This window comes from Streptopelia decaocto, assembly GCF_964273445.1.
Source record: "Streptopelia decaocto genome assembly, chromosome: 7".
Lineage (NCBI taxonomy): Eukaryota > Metazoa > Chordata > Aves > Columbiformes > Columbidae > Streptopelia > Streptopelia decaocto.
The window spans coordinates 22319426-22339647 of NC_138661.1; the positions used below are offsets into that span (position 1 = coordinate 22319426).

The 20222-nt window shown below is 39.2% G+C and overlaps 1 protein-coding gene across 6 annotated transcripts in view; it reads left to right on the top strand.

Moving 5' to 3' along the window:
• The first annotated feature begins 235 nt into the window (after positions 1 to 235).
• The window catches only part of CEP128 (centrosomal protein 128), a 123547-nt gene continuing 103560 nt past the window's right edge, over positions 236 to 20222 (top strand). For 4 of the 6 annotated variants that reach the window (XM_082059632.1, XM_082059635.1, XM_082059636.1 and 1 more), the window contains exons 1-7: positions 236 to 374; positions 5343 to 5502; positions 6869 to 6955; positions 9110 to 9236; positions 10160 to 10281; positions 13172 to 13263; positions 13971 to 14043. In XM_082059632.1, coding sequence (XP_081915758.1) covers positions 5356 to 5502; positions 6869 to 6955; positions 9110 to 9236; positions 10160 to 10281; positions 13172 to 13263; positions 13971 to 14043 — 648 coding nt within the window. In that variant the 5' untranslated portion in view covers positions 236 to 374; positions 5343 to 5355. Of the gene's footprint in view, positions 375 to 982; positions 1105 to 2631; positions 2735 to 5342; positions 5503 to 6868; positions 6956 to 9109; positions 9237 to 10159; positions 10282 to 13171; positions 13264 to 13970; positions 14044 to 20222 lie in introns of those variants that run through there. The other 2 variants (XM_082059633.1, XM_082059634.1) reach the window with 2 other exon arrangements.

Here is a 20222-nt window from a genome sequence, read left to right on the forward strand (position 1 = left end):
CCCACGCCCCACTCCCCCCTCCGCAGGGCCAACGGCTTCCCAGGAGGCGGGGCCTGGCCTGCCGTTACCGCTTCTGCGGGCGCGCGCGGCTCGGCCACGCCGGCGTCGCCGCCGCAAGGCCTCTTGGGAGTTGAAGTCCGTCAGGTTGTCTTTCCCACGCGGGCTTGCCACTCGTGGACTACCCATCCCACAGTGCATTGCAGAGCGGAGGCGGGGCTGGCGCCCGGAAGGCGGCTCCGGCAGCTGGTGGCAGGGCGGCTAGTTCAAGTTGCCATAGCGGCGAGGCGAATCGGCGTGTGGCGCTGCGGGGCGTGCCCGGGGAAGGGGTCGGCTTCGCCTCTGGAGGTGTGACGTCCTCCGGCGGCTGCTGTGCGGTGGGTCCTGGAGAACGGGAAGGGCAGAGTCGGGGGCTGCGGCCAGGGGGGCGTGCGGCCAGGGGCGCGCCGCCGCTCGGGGCCGGCTGGGTGCGGAGGGCCGCGGGAGGGCGGGCGCTCGGGTGAACGGCGCTGGGCGGCACAGGGCGCGGCGGCCGCGGGGTTACTCAGGAGCCGCGGCGGCCGCGGGGTTACTCAGGAGCCGCGGCGGCCGCGGGGTTACTCAGGAGCCGCGGCGGCCGCGGGGTTACTCAGGAGCCGCGGCGGCCGCGGGGTTACTCAGGAGCCGCGGCGGCCGCGGGGTTACTCAGGAGCCGCGGCGGCCGCGGGGTTACTCAGGAGCCGCGGCGGCCGCGCGGTTACTCAGGAGCCGCGGCGGCCGCGGGGTTACTCAGGAGCCGCGGCGGCCGCGGGGTTACTCAGGAGCCGCGGCGGCCGCGGGGTTACTCAGGAGCCGCGGCGGCCGCGGGGTTACTCAGGAGCCGCGGCGGCCGCGGGGTTACTCAGGAGCCGCGGCGGCCGCGGGGTTACTCAGGAGCCGCGGCGGCCGCGGGGTTACTCAGGAGCCGCGGCGGCAGCCGGGACGGCCGCTGGGCCTGACGGGGGCCCGGCCGTCGGCGTTCACGGAGCCGTTCTGGGGTTGTCTCGCAGCCCTCGGGGCTTTCATGGTCCTGTCCGGGGCAAAATCGCGGACGCCTTCGGAGAAGAGGTCGGGTGTTAGTGAAGTTCGGTACATGCACGGCGGGAGGAGGACTTGCAGAGGGCTGTAGTTGAGCTAACTTACCGTGAACGGTACGGAGGAACCGTTTTCTGTGTCGTGGTAGCGGAGAGTGTGGGGAACATGGTGTCATAAGGTGACAATATACATTGTATACCGGTGTCTGAAGGCGCGATGTTGAAATGTCACCATGTTGGGTCACCTTCCTGGCTTTTTGAGAACTTCTGGCTCATTTGAAAGCGCTGAAGGAAGGGGGCTTTCAGGTGTCCCTTTCTGGATTTTTTTATTTATTTATTTTTTTTTTTAATGCTTATTCTTTATTATAAGACTTCAAACATCCCTTATGTGCTGTTAGTTACCTAGTGATAGATTAGTCTGTGCATAGCTAAACAAATATAAACACTTGAGAAGTAATCAGGTTGTGTATCCAGAGTTCATCTCTTGTTTACTTGAGGTGAAGAACTTTCTGTTGAGACTGTCAGCCGTACTTCATGTTTGCTTTATCCTGCAGATGTCTTAACAAGAGTGTCCTCAGTGAAACCGAAGTGCCCTGTTTACTACAGGAGAGTATTGATATTTTTCCTCAGTGCAAGAGACATTATAATCTGTTTAGGTAGACTAAAAACCGGTAAAAGACAAATGATTCTCACTGTCAAGTAGGTTGTATGATCATGTGCTGAAATCAGTCTAGGTTTTTTGAAGAAGTGATAATAGGCTTTTAAAAAAAAATCATAGGCAACTGTGCCTATGGAATATTTGTACAAATTTCTTTATGATATTATTTTTAATCTAAAATGAAACTTCTTTAATTCCTTTAAAAATGAGGATGTTGCTTTGTATGCAACAGAACTTCTTCAACTTAAAAGTACTTATGGTTCCTCTTAGGTTGCTCATGAGAACAAAGAGGAATACTACTTAACTATAAATAGACAGCTTTCTTCAGATAAAATGTCCTGCTGTGTCTAGCATTTTCTTTTATGTTTACCTTGTTTACTAGCCTTTCTTCAGTGCTTTGGCCAGTAAGTATTTAATGAGCCTATTTTTGGACAGCTGAAAACAAACTCATTAGTCTTTTCTACTGTAAATGTTTATTTTCCTTTTGTTTTCCCCAGTGTCAAAGCTTTTCAGTAGTTAGGGCTCTTACAGTTGAGAGGCTTCTCAGAAGGATGCTTTCAGCAGATAAGTGAATGGCTGATTTTCATTAATTTCTATTAGTGCCTCTCTTCTGATATTAGAAGTTCCCGTACTTGTCTAACCAGATGTATTTGTAGGGCCATGTTAGAGGCTCACTCTCAGGAGAGTTTGAGAAATTTTAAAATATTTAGTTACCATCAGCTGAGATGCAGTAACTAACCTTTGGAATTCTGCTGGCCTATACCATTTCACTTGGAAATGAGATAAAGCACTGTCTATAATTTGAATGTTCTTACATGTTTTATTGTTCTTAACTTCTTTGTCTAATCAAGTATTCTTAAAAATTCATCTTTCACTAATGTGAAACTGATAATGTTGTAAGTGATGTTATTTTTGTGCTCTCAGCTTCTAGAAAGAAAGGTGACATGATGGAATTAAGAGTTAAGCCTAATCTTTCACTTGGAGCTGTTTGAGTTGCAGACAAACTATATGAATTGCATCATGTAAGGTTAGTTTTCTAATTCTCATGGAATAGTTCCGTGCAGTATTCTACACACAGGGTAAATCCAATGTATGCTTTTCTGCTCAGATTGGGAAGAAAAGAGAATTTGCCTCTCGTGAAACTGTGAATGGAGTTCTGAAGAGTCTAAGTTGCCAAAACGACATTTAGTGTGACTTTGTAGTTGAGATAATATCACAGTATCACAGTATGTTTGGGATTGGAAGGGACCTCAAAAGATCATCTAGTCCAATCCCCCTGCTGGAGCAGGAACGCCTAGGTGAGGTCGCACAGGAACATGTCCAGGTGGGTTTTGAATGTCTCCAGAGAAGGAGACTCCACAACCTCCCTGGGCAGCCTGTTCCAGTGCTCTGTTACCCTCACTGAGAAGAAGTTTTTTATCAAATTTAAGTGGAACCTCTTGTGTTCCAGCTTGATCCCATTACCCCTTGTCCTATCATTGTTTGCCACCGAGAAGAGCCCGGCTCCATCCTCGTGGCACTCTCCCTTTTTATATATTTATAAACATTAATAAGGTCACCCTTCAGTCTCCTCCAAACTAAAGAGACCCAGCTCCCTCAGCCTTTCTTCATAAGGGAGGTGCTCCACTCCCTTAATCATCTTTGTTGCCCTAATAATATATAACAGATACAGACCATCAACCGTTTGCTATGATCATTGCAATTAAATGTGTTGTGACTGTAAGAATGAAAACCGTCAGGGAAAATATGCTGCTACATAGGTCCATGAGTAGATGAAGACTAAATTCCTGTGGATTAATGTCTCAGGGTTGAGTTTCTGATCCCTAATAAGGCTGATCTTGTGCTCAATTCTTAGTATGTCTCCTCATTACTTGGTGTCTTAGATACTCTCACAAAATGCTTTGAAACTGAAAATGCTTGTTAAGCTTGGAGGAAATGGATCACTGAATCAACTGCTTATTGTGTTTGGAGCGATTATGCTGCTTGCCATGTTTGGTAAGGTTGAAAAGAGATGGTTTAGCTCAAAGAACTGACACTGCAGTTACAGAAGGAATTCAAAATTACTCTAGAACTGGTGATGCAAAATGTGTTTGAGAGAAGTCTCATTTCATGCTCATCGGTGATACCTCTGGTCTTTGTGCTAGAATATGGATCTTGCTAATGTCTGTATGAGGTTCTAGTAAAGATCAAGGTGAAAAACTATAGCTCGATGCAGGACAGATGAAGCGGGGGGGTGTGTGTTTGTGGTTTTTCTCCCCTCAATTATGGTAAAAATGAATATTACTCCATTATGTTATTTCTACTGGTGTTTTATTTCTTCTTCTCTGTCTTTGAAAATATCGTATATTTCCTGTTTCCCACTGCTCAGTGTTTATGCTTTCTCAGCCCCATTTAGACTTCATTACAGCTGGCTAGAATGAGGGGCGCTGGAACAGTGATTTCTGATACTGGCAATAAAAGTGTGCTCTAGTGAGATAAAGGGAGGGAAGATGAAATAAATTAATCGCTTCAGAAAAAGTAAGGAATATTAGTGTACTTAAGCACAGACTGAGTAAGTTCATTCACTCTCATTTCATGTTTGAGAGGTTTCTATCCAAGTCTGGGGGGCAAAAATTTACAACCTTTTAAAAATGAAATATAAGGCTCTGGATAAGCATCAAGTCGCCTCTCTATAAAATACAATATAGGAATTGAATCTCATCCATTATTTGGGAAATTTCAGCTCTAATAGCCATAAGAATGGCACCTTTACTGTGGCATTTTATGTTTACTGCAGGACCAAAGGGAGCTTGAGGGTTGTCCAATCTATTTCCTCTTTCCCAAAGTTGGCTCAGACTGTCTCTCCCAACAATGGCTGTTAACACAGATCTTAGGATGGTGATTCTGTGACTTTCAGGCAAACTGCTGCAGTGCATAATAGCTGAAGAAAAAATTTCTTTCATCTAACCTACCTTTTGATAGTTAGAATCTTAATCAGTTACTGTGTGACTTTACCAGTCATAGCTGTCTTTAGCTTTTACTAATTTATTTTTCCAATGTCTGATGATTGCTGTCATATTTTCCCCTCGTCAACCTTGCCGTTCTTAAGACTCGGCAGTCCACATTCTTTCCTTACAAGCTGTTATCTCTTCTGCCTCAAATAATTATTGAATTCTAGTCAAGTGACTTGACCCAGCATCAACATAGTAGTCTGGGTTATGTTGAATTAATGTTGGATTAAAAAAAAAAAATCACAATGTACAAAACTACCCTTATTTTTACATCTTGTGTGGTGTTAGCTTTTTCTTTCTAGAACATGACTTTGCTGATGTTCAACTTGAAATACTAAAGGTCTTGAATAGCCTTTTTTTTCACCCCTCTTTCTCTTATAAACTTCTGTTTTCACTATTGTATTTGTCCAGTTGGACAAATATTGTCAGCTGCAAACTTATAAAACTGAGGTGAACAAACATTATAACTGAGTAGCAGCTGGAAGATCTGCTTCAAGAGTGCATCCTGCTGACCTGAACCAGAAAGGCTGATGTTAGGTGCAGTCTGAGTTCATAGAGTTGCTTTGGGAATACTGTGCAAGTCAGAGACTGTTCCGTTGCAATCAGGATTTAACATTCATTACTTTATCTGTTCTTCTTGCCTAGGTTTCAAGTAGTAATGACAGATTCATCCAGCGATTCAGACAACTTTCTTAGGGGTCGAATAGGAAGGCGGCCGCCTTTGCGAGCATCCCACAACAGAACTCGGAACTATGGTGCTGAAGAAGTTACAGAGAAGATCCATACTTTAGCAAGCACTTTACAGGTTGCTTACAAAATAAATTTTTAAAGTATTTACAAAGTCTGCATTTCTGCAACATAGAATTTTCATTTCTGAAGTTGTGGAAAATACTGTACTGATGGGAAATGGGGCTTTCTGTGCAAAGCAAAAAGGCTTTGGAAAATGGATCATATTGCTTTTGAGCTGAAAGTATGTGGTTTGTTAGACTTTTATACAGCTGTTACTTCAGACAGCAATAGAATGTTGTTTGAAATGATGTGTTTGGTAAACTGTTTGTAAAGTTAGCAAACTCAATCATGCCAAATGAACTTCATCAGGTTCTCACAAGAGGCATTAAATTTTGTGGCAGAAAGTTCCAGCCCCATCTTTGTTCTCTTGTACTGTGTAAAATTTCCTAATTAATGATATATAGTCAGTTAAAATGTTTTCTAGATGTGAGACAACACAGTGAAAAACAGTATTTGTAAACTTGTAAGAGATCCATCTCTGAGCAGGAAAAAGTGTTTGCCTAATTCCTGCTTCTTCAGTGGAGGAAATATCTGAATCTGTTTTGCAATTGGAAAGAGACATTTAGCTATCTTGACACCATTTATTGCTTGAGAAGTCATTCCAATTTTTCTCTAGGTGACAGTTCTGAATACCTAGAGTGAGCTTATGTATTATCACTCGCGTTGAAGTATTGTTTGGCTGGCAATATTTTTTTCTTATTTCTTTTTAATATGTGAGAAGAGAAAAATCTATATAGAATGTTGAATTTACATTTCAAAAATTCTTAGCTGGAAAATAATCGTCAAACTAGAAAAGAGATGAGTTATTAAGAATGTCATCTGACTGTTTTTTTTTTTAAAGGGACTCTTTGGTATTGTCCTTTTTCTGTCTAACCTCTCTCTTGCTGCTTTGCTGAAATTCTGATTTTAAGTTAATTGCATTTTGTGGACTGCTTTTCAGCAGATCTGCTGTCTGATGCGGCTCTTAATCTGATCAGGGAGCGTTCACGTGGAGACCTTATGCAGGAACCTTACCTAATGTAGCTGATCTTAAAAATATTTGTCAGTTCTGTTTTATAGACAGGTAATGTTAAGTTCCTTTGGATTTAAAAAGTTTTTCTACAGAGTGGCTGAAATGTATAAAACTTTTATTTGAAACCAAGGCCTTACTGTTGTACCATAAATGATAGTGTTTGGTGTGTTTTTTCTCTCTCCCTCTTCTCTAGCCATGCTGTATGTCTTCAGATTCTGGTTACTTGAATAGAATTTTGAATGCTCAGATGCTTTAAAAAGCACTTGTGTTATCAGTTTACTCTTATAAAACAAGAATGATAAAGATAACAGTAATGTTTGATTAAAGGAGGTTTCTGTTTTGACTTATCTTCCTCAAACTTTTTTTAAAGGATACCAACAGGAATCTAAGACATGTTGACCATTTGCTAGGACAATACAGAGAATACAACAAGGAACAAACTGAAGCAATAGCAACGGTGAGCAACTTCCAGTTTATCTTAACTTATATCTTTTCTGCTAATAGCATTCATGGCTAAAAACTTGTTATAATAGTAATGGACAGAATAGATCTAGAGTTAAGTAGATGTAAACAAACTTTTCATATTATATAATGTTATATAATGAAACTCTGGCAGGTTTTATAGCTTCATGACTTCTCTGGTTTAGAAGTACCAAATAGATCGTTATGCTATGATACTATGCCAAGCACAAGGTGCTTTTGATTATGGCTCAAGTGGAGGAGAAATCTAGAGACTCCGACCATCTCCTGCATGAGCTTTAAATAAGAGAGTAAAACTAGTCTTATTAGTAAAGACAGCATGTTTCTCCGAGCTCTTGTTTCCTTTCTGAAGCAGAAGTTTCCACCTACATAGAATAGATGTTGTATGAATTTGGTATGTGGGAAGAAGCAGCCGGGATCAGGAGGCAGTGAATCTGTTTTCCTTCTATAATAAATATTTAAGAAAAACTTGAATAAATTTCTCATTCGGATGGTGACGTGGTGGGCTTTTTTTCGCAATAATAGTTGGCCAAGTGTTTCTACCATGTTAGACAAGATTGTTTATCTAAGAATATTTTGCTCCAAATGGGATATGTCTTTAGGTTTTGTCAGTTATGCTGAATATTGTAATGTCTGACTCTTGACTTCTTTGTGATCTTTCTCTGAAAGACTTTCTGCAGACCATTGTATAGCACATTTCCATTTATGAATTTGTGACTGTTGGGCTGCTGAGGAGCTATTTTCCGTTCTAATTTATACTTTAGTCTCACTGTTCCGCTTCGAGGTGTAGAGTGTCTGCCAGTTAATCAGTGCAAAACTTGATATGTAACTCAATTTTTAAATAATATTTGGCCATTATTCTGTTCTAAAGAAACAGACTGAATCAGTAAGGTTATTAATTGTGGACGCTGTCATGGTTCTTTGTTTAAAGAAATAAAAAGAATAAAATTTAGCTGTTTGGTTTTGTGTAGAAATGATGTAAATGAGTCCTGTTAAGTTAAAGCATGCCAACTGAGCATCTGTAGCTTAATTCAGAGTTTTTATTGCCCTGTTAAAGATGCAAGATAAGTCTTTGAGAGGCAAGTTAGATTTGAAAATTGAGTTATTGCTGTTTGTTCTTTGATCCTCTGGCTTTTTATTTTTCCCCCCGAAATTTTAGCTTTTTGAATACAAACCCAATCTTTTGTTACATAAATGTGTTGTTATATCTTATTCCCCTCAAGCAGCCCCTGTCTTTTTGAGAAAGCATTAGAAAATCCTTAAGGTTTTGGTTTGAGAGTTTCTTAATTATAATAAAGTTGTTTTAATAATATCATATAACAAAAACATAATACTTGAAAAAGAACCTAAACAAGCATTGAAAGACTCAGAAAATATTTAAAGTAGTGTTTTTTACTTTGGGAAAAAAGTGCCACCTAGAGAGAGATCCAGCACAGTGCGTATAATTCTGCAAGAATAAAGCAGCAATTTAACCATTGTGTACAAGTCTCTTAGGGAGAGGAGAGGTGAATCTTCAGAAATTGATGTTTTGTGCATTGTCAGATAAAGGTGTGACAAAAGCAAGTAGTTAAGAATCACAGTTAACAAATGTGATCTTAAAAAATAAGATGCAAGTTTGAAAAAATGAGGAACTTATTTAGCAGTATAGTTAGTTCTGAACTCCTAAGATCGGAATGGCTGCTGTTTTCTGGAAGCATGACTACTAAAAGTAGGGCTTGATGTAAAGCTGCGTAGTGAAATTTGATAGCTGTATGTCAGACTGATTCCAGGTAGGGCTGGTAGAAAAATTCCAATTAAAAAAGTTAATTTGAATTTGTTTTCTGGATTTTGCAGGGCTGTTATTGAGCACTGCTGGCAAATAGGTCTTATTTTGTTTGTGACATACCTTTCTTTTGAGTTTTCCAGGTGTGTTGCACCACTGTTTTAAGAAACTTGATATTTGAAGCTGCTAATGTTGGAAACATGTTTTGCTATACTTATGGGAATATGACATGCAATACATTGTAGGAAAAGCTTGGCTTAAAAATAGTTTTGATTCCCTTACTGACTTTTTTTGAAAAATAATACTTTACTTTCATTTTTTAAAAATCAACCTATGCTCATATTTCAGTAAACTGTAATTTCTCTGCAGTTAAAAGAAACACTGGAACAGTCTATAGGTCAGTTAAGGAGCCAACGATTAACCCGAAACTCTGCAATGAGAAGTGCTTCTCTCTCAAGCTTATACCCTAGTGATATGGATGGAGAAGGAATGTCAGGTAACATACTTAAGGTGCTTAAGTATACTTAAATTATGTCATATAACTATTGTATGGAAAGAGGAAATTGAAAAGTCATCATTGATTACTTCAAATAAATTCAGTTTAGGAATTTGGGAGACCTGCCTGAAATTATACAGTTGTTTATTTGGTAAATTCTTGCAGCTTTCTGTTACATAGTCCTTTGCTGATATCTTGAGAGATCTAAATGAAACATTGGTTCTTTCAGTAGAGAAAATTTCTTGTCCACTGCATGAGTTGTAGGTACATACAAGTTAAAGCTGAATCTAAAAGATATTGGAGCCTCCGGAGGTTGCTTCACAGCAAAAAGGATAGTTAAATTTTAAATGCATAAGGTTATGGATGTGTGGATGAAATTATGTAGGTCTCAGTGCAAAAGGAAAAACTGAACCAATGTGTAATCTGCAGAAAAGTATTTTTTTTTCTTTTATGTCAGTCTGAAAATTCGTTCTATTTCAGGGAATAGTGTATTTGGGAGGAGTATTCCTTCTATAAGTAGCACTTAATGTATTTTAGTACAAACCTCTGAACCTTCCATTTTTCAAATGTAAAAGCTGTCAGTTACTGTAGTTTGAAGATATAATAGATCTGGGTGGAGGAAAAGCTGTTGCTTTGGCAAGCAAAATTTGAGGAAAAAGCTTGGAGGAAAAAAGGAAATATCTTTCTTACCAATCACATACTTGTAATGCAGAAATATTTAAATTGAAGAAGAAACCTGGTAAGAGCTAAACAAGAAGTATGAACGTGCATGTGATGTAACTTTACTAGTTGTTTTGTCTGTAATGTAGCCTATAAGGATATTGGCAGATGAAACACAATGCTTTTGGTGACCAAAGTGAAAAATTTCTTGTACAGAGTTTTGTCATCCTGCTTATTTTTTTTTTATGTCTTATTTTATGAAGGAAACCACCGCTTCGTGCCTACTTCTCCTTTCAGGGATTATGGAGACTCCCAGGGCAATAAACATCGAAGGTCTAGATCTGCAAATGTTCGATTTGTCAATGAGGCAGATAATTTGGACCAGGTACAGAGCACTAATGCAAGTTGCTTCCCCAAATAGGCAACATGTTGTCGCCAGGCACTTTGCTTTTACATTGAATTATGTCATTCTGATGATGCAGCTGAGAATGTGTCAGCTATGAAGTGTGCTTTCGGTGTTACGTGCCATTCTTTGTTAGGCAGTCACCTGTATACGTCAGTGTTGTACAAATCTGTCATTCTATAGAAAAATATGCAGATGCTAGTGATATCAAAAGGCATTTATGAAAATAATCTCTGTATTTTTTAGGCCATGTATGAGAAAGAAAAAATAATATCTCAATATGTGATTAACATTCACATGCTGAAATGCAGTGTGATTATAAAGGCGATTCTTTTGCTTGAGTTAATGGCACAGGATCTTAGTACTTTTGCTGCTTACCTCAGTGTAGGCTGGACTGATTATTTTCTTTTTTTTTCTTTTTTTTTTTAGGTTTTTTTTTTTTTTTGAGCTAGTTAGTTCTCCATCTTAATTCTAGGTCTGACCTGTGACTGGGATAATTTGAACCCATACTTCAGGCAGATGGTGCGAGGAGAGGATATGTATGGCACTGGTAATTTTCATACCTCTTGACTTGGGCTTACTTGCAGACTCTTCAGAAAAAATAAATTAATTAATGGATATGTTTATAGGCCTTCTGTATCCTACAGATAGAGAGGAGATTTCAGTACCCGTTTTTGCTCTTTCAGGCAGAGTGCTGAGACCTTCTTTAGTGAATTCCTCTGTATGGACTAATTTGTCCAGGAGAAATGTATTATGACTAATATTAAAGCAGCTGACTGTAACACATTCATGTTGACTTTATTGAATCAGTCTCAACTTCCAAATAATTAGTTTTAAACTTAACCAGAATACATTCTCCCATTTGACTTTTTGGGAAGTCTGAGTGCCACAGAAATTTCTAGACTTCTATTTAACTCTGTTCTATTGTCCTTCGTTCCACCCCCAAGGTTCCTGTGAAATGTAATCCTAGGAAGGAAATAACATTTTATGGAAATCTTTCTTCCTAAGCTTCCAAAAAGCTCATAACTATTTTAGACTACTCCTAAATATTCTATAAATAACTTAGAAATTTTATTTAAGGTAGTTCCTGCAATGCATACAAAATGTCTGGCTCATATTAAGTAAGTATGTAAGCAAATAGCTTTTTTCGTGTTTTGATGATAACTGCTGGTTTATTCCTTATTCTTGCTTTTCAGTGAGTGAATATGGATTTAATTAATCATTAACTATTTTGTAAGAGAAGTGTAGTGCTTTGAGGAATGATGAACTAGAAGTAGTCATTGATCATGACCATAGCTAGAAACTGGGGCAGAGATAAGCAATACTGCTTAACTAAAGCTGTGGCTTTTTCTTCTTTCTGTAGCTGCAGTCCCTTTATTCCCATTTTGGCTGCTTCTAGCTGAAGTGATTTTCTAGGTGGATGAGCTTTTAACACATTTGAGTCTCTCCTGAGCTGTTGACACCAGTAGGCTGGATTTGGATGGATTAATTGTTGCTTTTTATCCCATGAGGGATGGAGTGATTTATTACTTTATTTGCTCCCTTAAATACTTGGACTATAAGTTGGGGACCTGCTGAATGCGGGAAATGGGAGGTTTTACAGAGGAAAATAGATGTGTGTGGTTTTTTTTTTTTTGGTGTGTTTGTGTGCGTGTTTGTGTGCGTGTTTGTGTGCGTGTTTGTGTGCGTGTTTGTGTGCGTGTTTGTGTGCGTGTTTGTGTGCGTGTTTGTGTGCGTGTTTGTGTGCGTGTTTGTGTGCGTGTTTGTGTGCGTGTTTGTGTGCGTGTTTGTGTGCGTGTTTGTGTGCGTGTTTGTGTGCGTGTTTGTGTGCGTGTTTGTGTGCGTGTTTGTGTGCGTGTTTGTGTGCGTGTTTGTGTGCGTGTTTGTGTGCGTGTTTGTGTGCGTGTTTGTGTGCGTGTTTGTGTGCGTGTTTGTGTGCGTGTTTGTGTGCGTGTTTGTGTGCGTGTTTGTGTGCGTGTTTGTGTGCGTGTTTGTGTGCGTGTTTGTGTGCGTGTTTGTGTGCGTGTTTGTGTGCGTGTTTGTGTGCGTGTTTGTGTGCGTGTTTGTGTGCGTGTTTGTGTGCGTGTTTGTGTGCGTGTTTGTGTGCGTGTTTGTGTGCGTGTTTGTGTGCGTGTTTGTGTGCGTGTTTGTGTGCGTGTTTGTGTGCGTGTTTGTGTGCGTGTTTGTGTGCGTGTTTGTGTGCGTGTTTGTGTGCGTGTTTGTGTGCGTGTTTGTGTGCGTGTTTGTGTGCGTGTTTGTGTGCGTGTTTGTGTGCGTGTGTGGTGTTTTTTTAATTTACCACCCCAAACTCTGGAAAAAAGCATTCTAGTAGAGTATGTGAAGCCTTAGGCAAGATAAGATACCTTTCTTCAGTAATCCCTGAATACATCATAGTGTTCATCTTGGTCACTTTCAATTTCGTATGCCATCTTTTTATAGTAATATATAGCTATACATATAGCTGGGCAGAACTTCGTTTCACTTTACTAGCATTTATTAGCAGGAAGTGTGTCTCTCTTGACTTTATCTGTTCACATCTTTCAATTTGCTTTGCATTAGGTTAGAAAGGTGATCCAGCGTGAGGTAACTGGAATGATCCAGCTCTGAACCACAGAAAAAAAAAAAGTTGGAAAAGTTGATTTAGTAAACAATGTATTGAAAATTAAACTTCAGTGAGCAAGGCTTGGTTGAAATAGAAGCATGCAAGCCTCATCCACTCATCCAGGCTCATCTGCAATTCATGGAATTTTGTAATTTTTGTAGGTTACTTTTATCTGTTTTATTTTATGAAGTATGTATATGTGCATCTTTGGAATATCACAGAAAAACAGGTTCCGAAGCCTTGGCTTAATTTGTGTACTTTAATTCACAGCTGCACTCTTTCCACCAGTCTCTTCGAGATCTCAGTAGTGAACAAGCTCGCCTCGGAGATGACATCAGTCGGGAGCTTTCAAGAAGAAACCGGTATAAACAGAATATAAGTCTATGTGAAGAATAGTGTGGAAAATAATTGCTGTGCTTTTAAATAATTCTTAGGCTACTTTGTTCTTTTGTATTTAAAAAAAATTGGAAAGCATGGTGGATTGCACAACATGTAGATGAGAGCAGTATTATGAACTGCTTGTTTCGTGTCATCTTGTGCAGTATTTATAAATGTAAATAACACCCATCAATTCTGATTTATATAGTATATGTGACTTTCCCCCCCTTTTTTCATATATGGACAAAATGACAAGGAACTTGGGAATTTCTTTTATTGCAACTTTTCTACTTATTTGTTCTTGGTACTGGAGTCTCTTGAGGACAAGCTCTTATGCAGGCCATAATGCTTTTTTAAAGTATGTACTGTCTTCAAGTATGATGCTTTGTCTAATAGCAATAACAGGAATTAGTACAGTTCAAAAGGACTGTGTAGATGTGTTCATAATTTTGAAATTGTTGACCTGATACCTACCCTTTCAAACTAGATGTTCCATTATTTTCACTTGAGGAATGGAAATGCTTTTTATCATGAATTTTCCACTTGAGGCTGATCTCTAATTGTTCTAGGAATTTAGAGGATGTAGAACAAATCGAAGTAGCAAAAAAGATTCTCGCTGCTTAAAATCATCACAGTTGATATTTAATTTTTGCACAGTAGAATATTGTCTTACTGGTATTTTTCTTTGAAGGACTGATGCTGAATTAAGGAGGACTCTAGGAGAATTGTCTGAAAAACTCACTGAGTCCCAAAGGCAAGAAACGGTGAGTGTGACTGACATGAAAAGATGATTTATATTTAGTATTCTAAGCAGGATGTGGGCTTGTAGTTTAATGTGTATGTTGGTAATCAGTACCGCATATTAGTAGGTATATCTGAACATGATCTTGTCTAGGCTACTGTAGGCTGTTAAAATGTTACCCTTCCATAATGAAATCAGCAAGACAAGTTTTGTGTTTCAAGTCCTTGTTTAAAGTAAAAGTGTTTTACAAGTGTGTGTAGTGAATTTTGGTTTCAAAATTCATGGTCTTGGGGAAAGCTGCTTTTTAACTTTAAACGTTGGTTTGAACAATATCACACTTGAAGATACCTTTTGAAAGATACAAGCTTTCCCATGTTATGACGATGATGAATATTGTTTCCTCTTTCCCCCCTGACCCTGTCCTTTACAATTCTAATCATCTGTGCAGCATAATGGGAAAGAGTCTCTTTGGGCTGCACTCTTCTCTGAAGGCTTTGTGACAAACTTAACAAAGGAGGCAGGACAGCCATGACAGTCCCTTCTTTTTTGCCTCCTGTATCTGCTGGAGGCAGACTAACTGCATGCTGTATCACCTAAATATGAAAGAGATCTGCTGCTGAGATAGAAGTCAGACAGTATATTGCTGTAGGAACAAGAGAAGTTGAGAATCTCCCCAGTACTTAGGTGGTGACAATACTGTAGGTTCTTGATGCATAAGACTTGAGTGTATGCTTTATTTAAGTATTAATGTGGTGTTGTTTGTCCTTATTTTCGCGTAGGTATGATTCATCTTGCCCTAACGTTGCATGAATTGGTACTAAATGCTCTGTAAAGAGCTTTAGGGAAGTTTGTTGCTGATCATAATATTGTTGGTACAGGCCACTTGTCGATACCAGGACTTAACAGTTGTACTGGTGTAAGTTCCTGACTCTAGATGAAGTTGGACAGGAATTCAAGATACTATAATCTGTCAGTACCAGTTACATACTTCATATGAAATAAACCATCATTGGAGGAAGACTTGCTGTGTCAACCTTCTGAGAAAAATATAATAGGCTGTCTTTGTTAGAATGCTTTTCCCTGATAGCGTGGTAGGATAAAATAACTTTCTATGGTAATGAATTCTTGATACTTCCAAAACTCTGGGTTTTTTTTTGTTCTGGCCTACTTCTCAGTATCTTTTTTTCTCTTTCATGTACCAGGAAATTAGCAAACTCAGTAAGTTTTAACCAAGATGGTCCTCAAGAAAGTAGCTGCTATGGCTGGCTACATTACAGTTGTTTAACATCTTTAAATGAGAGAAACAAGCCTTCCTCCTCAGTCCTCTGGAGTGATGGCAGACACTTTTTTTTCAATAATGAAAGAAGTAGCTAGCTCTTTGTGACCTACTATAGTAGGATTTCAAGATTTGAAATTAAATGTTACAACTTTTGACCTGAGAGAAGCAAAAATGAGAGATGTGAAGTATAACAAGGAAGCCTTCTGTAGTTTATTAATGGTAAGGAGAATACCAGAAGAGTAAGTCTCTTAGTTGGGAGGGAACATTATCATCCAAAAAGCTATGAAAGCTGAAGTGTTTAGTGACATTCTTTTAGTGAAGACACAAACACTGCAGTAAGCTGCAGTGAGATAGTTTTCATGTGTAGGACTAGAAAGATTGAAGCTGGAGTATACTGCTCATTGCTGCATATCATTAGGAAGAACGTTGACCAAATGGAGAGACAACTGGAAAGAGGAGAGGAAAAAGCGAAAAAGGGGAAAAACAAACAAAGGCCACTCATTCAAAGACTTCCTTGAAAAGTTGAGAAAGTTGCTGGGGTTCGATTTGCAGGAGGAATATGCAGTTAGGAAAGACCTAACCATATATGATGAATGGTCAAAAAGCGAATGTTCAGTGGACAATGTTAGAATAGAAAGGCATCTAATGATAATTCTGCCCAATACTAGTGTAATCACTTGTGACTTGGTAGCTTCATCGTCTGGAATTGATTTCTGTACTTTCTGTACTTAATAATCCCTCTGTGGATTTTTTTTTTTTTTTCCCCCTGGAACTTGTCCAGTGTTTGTTATAACTTGCATACCCTTATCATCTTACTTGTCATATAGCAAGGAGTTCTTCTGATAGAGTACATATTGAGAGAGGAGCTGCCACTTTTGTGGTGGCGTAGTTTTTTTTGGTTGTTTTGTCTCTGTGTTTGGGATGTTTTGGTTGGTATGTTTTTTTTTTGTTGTTGTTGTTGGCTGCTTTGTGCTTTTTTGTTTGTTTTGGTGGGTTTTTTTTTGTTTGTTTATTTTTAATCTAGCTGCTTTTTCATCCCTTATTTTCATGTCTTTATCACTTTACTTTGGAGTGTTTGTTTATCACCTCCAACATTGCCATCCTTTTATTTGTATTTGACTGTATGATTCTTGGTGTTAGATTGTCAACTTGAAATCTTGACAATTTGACAGGATGAGTTCGTGGTAGAACTCATGGTTTTCAGTTCAGTATCCTTAAGTCTTCATTTCTGTAGGCACACATATCTAAATTCTCACAGCTGTACTGTTTGGTATTGTTTGAAAATTGCTTGTATGTGGATGTGTAGTGATAAAGGTCTACTCACTATAGCTGTTCTGAGTCACTAGTTCAGATTTTATTTTTATTAGAGGTTATGATTCTTAGGGTCTTTTCGATGCTGAATCGGAAAACTTTTTTTAAGAGCCACACAACACAATCAATGCACATTAATTTTACCCTTAAAGGAAGGATTTTCCACCCCAGTACAAAAACCAGAGGGCATCTGAGGTGGTGACACAGGCATAGCTGGATGCCTGTTTAAAATCAAGCACTCTCCAAGGCCTTGTACTTGAGAATCCAAGTGCAGTTTTGGTATAAAGACTGCAGATTCTACGACTCTATATCAAAATCTCCTATCTTGCCTAGACATATTGCGAGATTCATCTTTTCTTGAAAAGAGTTCAGATGTTTGCTAGAGTAATGTCCACACAGACCTATAAATAATTGAGACAGTATTTATTTACTTTACGGTTACATAAGGTACCCCTCTTGGATGTTTTGCTGTAATCTCCTGGTACAGAAGCACATCCCAGATAGCACAGGAAGCTGATCATTATGCATAAAAAGGAACTGAATTGAAGCAGAGGTTTGTTCAACTTAGATGGTTAATTGAGATGGTGCCATTAGAAGGTTAGCGTAGGCTGCGTCTGTTGAAAAAGATGACAATGTCAAGGGAAATGGCTCTTGCATGGGGTTAATGTGGTTACGGTATCCCCGAGAGCCAGGATTATTGTCAGAGAAGGAACTGTCCCTCAGAAGATCTGATGCAGGGATTTTTGGCACTCCACAGGTGACTTGTAAAGTGGTATCACACATTATCATTTGCCATGAGGGAAAAATTTAACAATATTTAAAGTGACAATGTGAAAGAAGTTTGCTGTTTTATGATTTTAATACTTCTGTTTCAAGTCTGCATTGCTGATGAAGTAGGTCATAACAAGAAAGGTAACAAGAATCTGTTGAAATAGATTTCAGTTAGTAGAACTTGTGCACTAGAAAAAACAGTGGAAAGCTGAAAAACAGGAGAGAAATTCAAGAAGCAAGATGCTGCTTTTTGTAGATGAAGCATCCAACATCTTCCAAGAGATTATATTTAGCTGCATGACTAAAATGTCACCTTGGTTTTTAAACTGGACATTCTGTTCTTTGTGCTTAATTGGTGACGGGGGAACTTTTCGATAGCCTAATCTGTTTTCATAGGTTTTGCGGCTACCTGAAAGCCTGATGCAGAGACACAGCTCTTAATATCACGATTATCATTCAGGTAGTCTGTGTTGCTAAAAATGCATCTCTGAAATCACATTCTAATATGTTGTGAATGCAAAAATTTAGTACTATCATTTTATGTCATTATGTGGAACCTCCATGTTCTTTTTGCTCTTCTTCAGTGCATCACTTGTCTACACTAAGGCTTTTGATAAGATCCAGAGGACAAGATACATACTCTTGTGGTAGAAATGTTGTCCTGAATCAGGGTCATTTGGAACAAAGGACGAGAAGTGAGTTTTGGAGTTTCTTCTACATGTACTAATTAATGAATTAACACTGAAGTGCTTCTAATTTTTTTTATCCCTATTGTTATGTGTCACAGGCTCTGTGGCAAACTAAGGTAGGTCAGAGAGGCTACAAAAACAGGGAGCGTAATTCTTGTGGGAGCTAATGTCTACAGCACTGTAGACCGAGTAGGTTGTTATATTGGGGGAACTACATTTTTAACTGGTGCATTATCTGCTTTGTGGAGCAAATAAGCCAAAATATTCCAGAAGAAAACCAAACAAAAGCCATACAGTTATTTGTTATAAACAAGGGTCCTGTGCATGGCTTTTAATCTGTGAAATATTCACCTTTTAACAGTTACCAAAACTAACTTAGATTTGGCATCCCTACTGGAGAAAAACGTTAAACCTCTTAGAATAATGTTTGGTTTCTAAAAGAGAGTTGCACAAAAAATAAAGCAGCCTCTTAGAAAACTGTTGGAGAATGAAGATGGTAGAATCATATAATAGTTTGGGTTGGAAAGGGCCTTTAAAGGTCATCTAGTCCAAGCCCCCTGCAATGAACAGGGTCATCTGCAACTAGATCAGGTTGCTCAGAGCCCCATCCAGCCTGGTCTTGAATGTTTCCAGGGATGGGGCATCTACCACCTCTCTGGGCAACATGTTCCAGTGTTTCACCACTCTCATTGTAGAAAATTTCTTCCTCATGTCTGACCTGAATATCCCCATCTTAGTTTAAGACTATTACTCCTTGTCCTGTTGTAACAGGCCCTGATAAAAGTCCGTGTCCTTCCTATAGGCCCTTTTTAAGGACTGAAAGGCTGCAATAAGATCTCCCTGAAACCTTCTCTGAACAACCCCAACTCTCTCAGCCTGTCTGCATAGGAGAGCTGTTCCATCCCTCTGATCATTTTTGTGGCCTCCTCTAGACCATCTCCAACAGGTCCATGTCTTTCCTGTACTACCAGAACTGGATGCAGGACTCCAGGTGGGGTCTCACTAGAGTGGAGCAGGGGGGCAGAAACACCTTCCTTGACCTGCTGGCCACTTTCCTTTTGATGCAGCCCAAGAAGATTTTCAGACAATGTGGAAGTGATCTGAATACACTACAGTAGTGATTTCAAATAAATGCATTAAAAGATATGAAAGAGATCAAAAGATAGCTGATGTAACTATAGAAGGTAAAAAGGAGTCCTTCCGAAAGGTATTGCTAAGTGATAGAAATAGATAAACTTCAGCAGTTAAATATAAAAATGCAGTAAGGCAGGCTTAAAAAAAAAAGTGACAAAGGTGTTGTAAAATTGTATACACTCTTAAACCCTGTTTTATGCCGTAAATGTCATCAATGGCAATTAATTTGTAAAATGTGGTGTTAAGTGACCCAGTTTATGATAGTGTGATACTAAATTTTCCAAAAAGGAGAAGGAAAGTTTACTGCATTCCAGGAAGTCTTATTGCTAAACACTGCTGGGACATGAATGTGACTTTGCAGCTTTTCCAGATGGAAGCCACAAGTGATGGTATTTTGTTATTTTGCACTGATGCAAGGTACAACATAATAAAGCCTAATTTGCTATGGACTTGCATGCTCTTTGCCTTGTTTTTCCTGTCTCCTCCCTTACAACTTGAACAATTTTGGGTTTGTGTCACCCCACAAAAACTTACTTTGCATCTAAATTCTTGTACGAGAACTTTGCTTTTCACATATTATGCTTTCCTACCATGATCCACCTCCAAAGTCCCATGATACTTTCTTTGCATCATTCTGACTTCACTGCTAGCTTTATTTTCTTCCAACCTAATATTTCTTTACAATGCTAAATAGGCTGATACTTAATTTTAGACAAAATGCATGTACTTTGCTGACAGCCAAAACAAAGGAATAAAGGCTGAGGTCTCCTTGAGGTCTCACCTCTACCTAGGATCTTATTTTCCTGAAATATATCACAAAGTCTAAATATATTTGAGAGCTCTGTACCACTGAATGTTTGAATCTATTGGCCAGTTTTGGCTGAGTTTTGGGGAAAATAGGGAATGAGGAACACAAATGAAAGACTGTAATCTCCTGAATATTGTTCTTTATAAAGTAGGCGAAAAGTAGTGTTTATGAGGCTGCCTTTGTTTAATCCTCTTTTTTCAGGATTAATG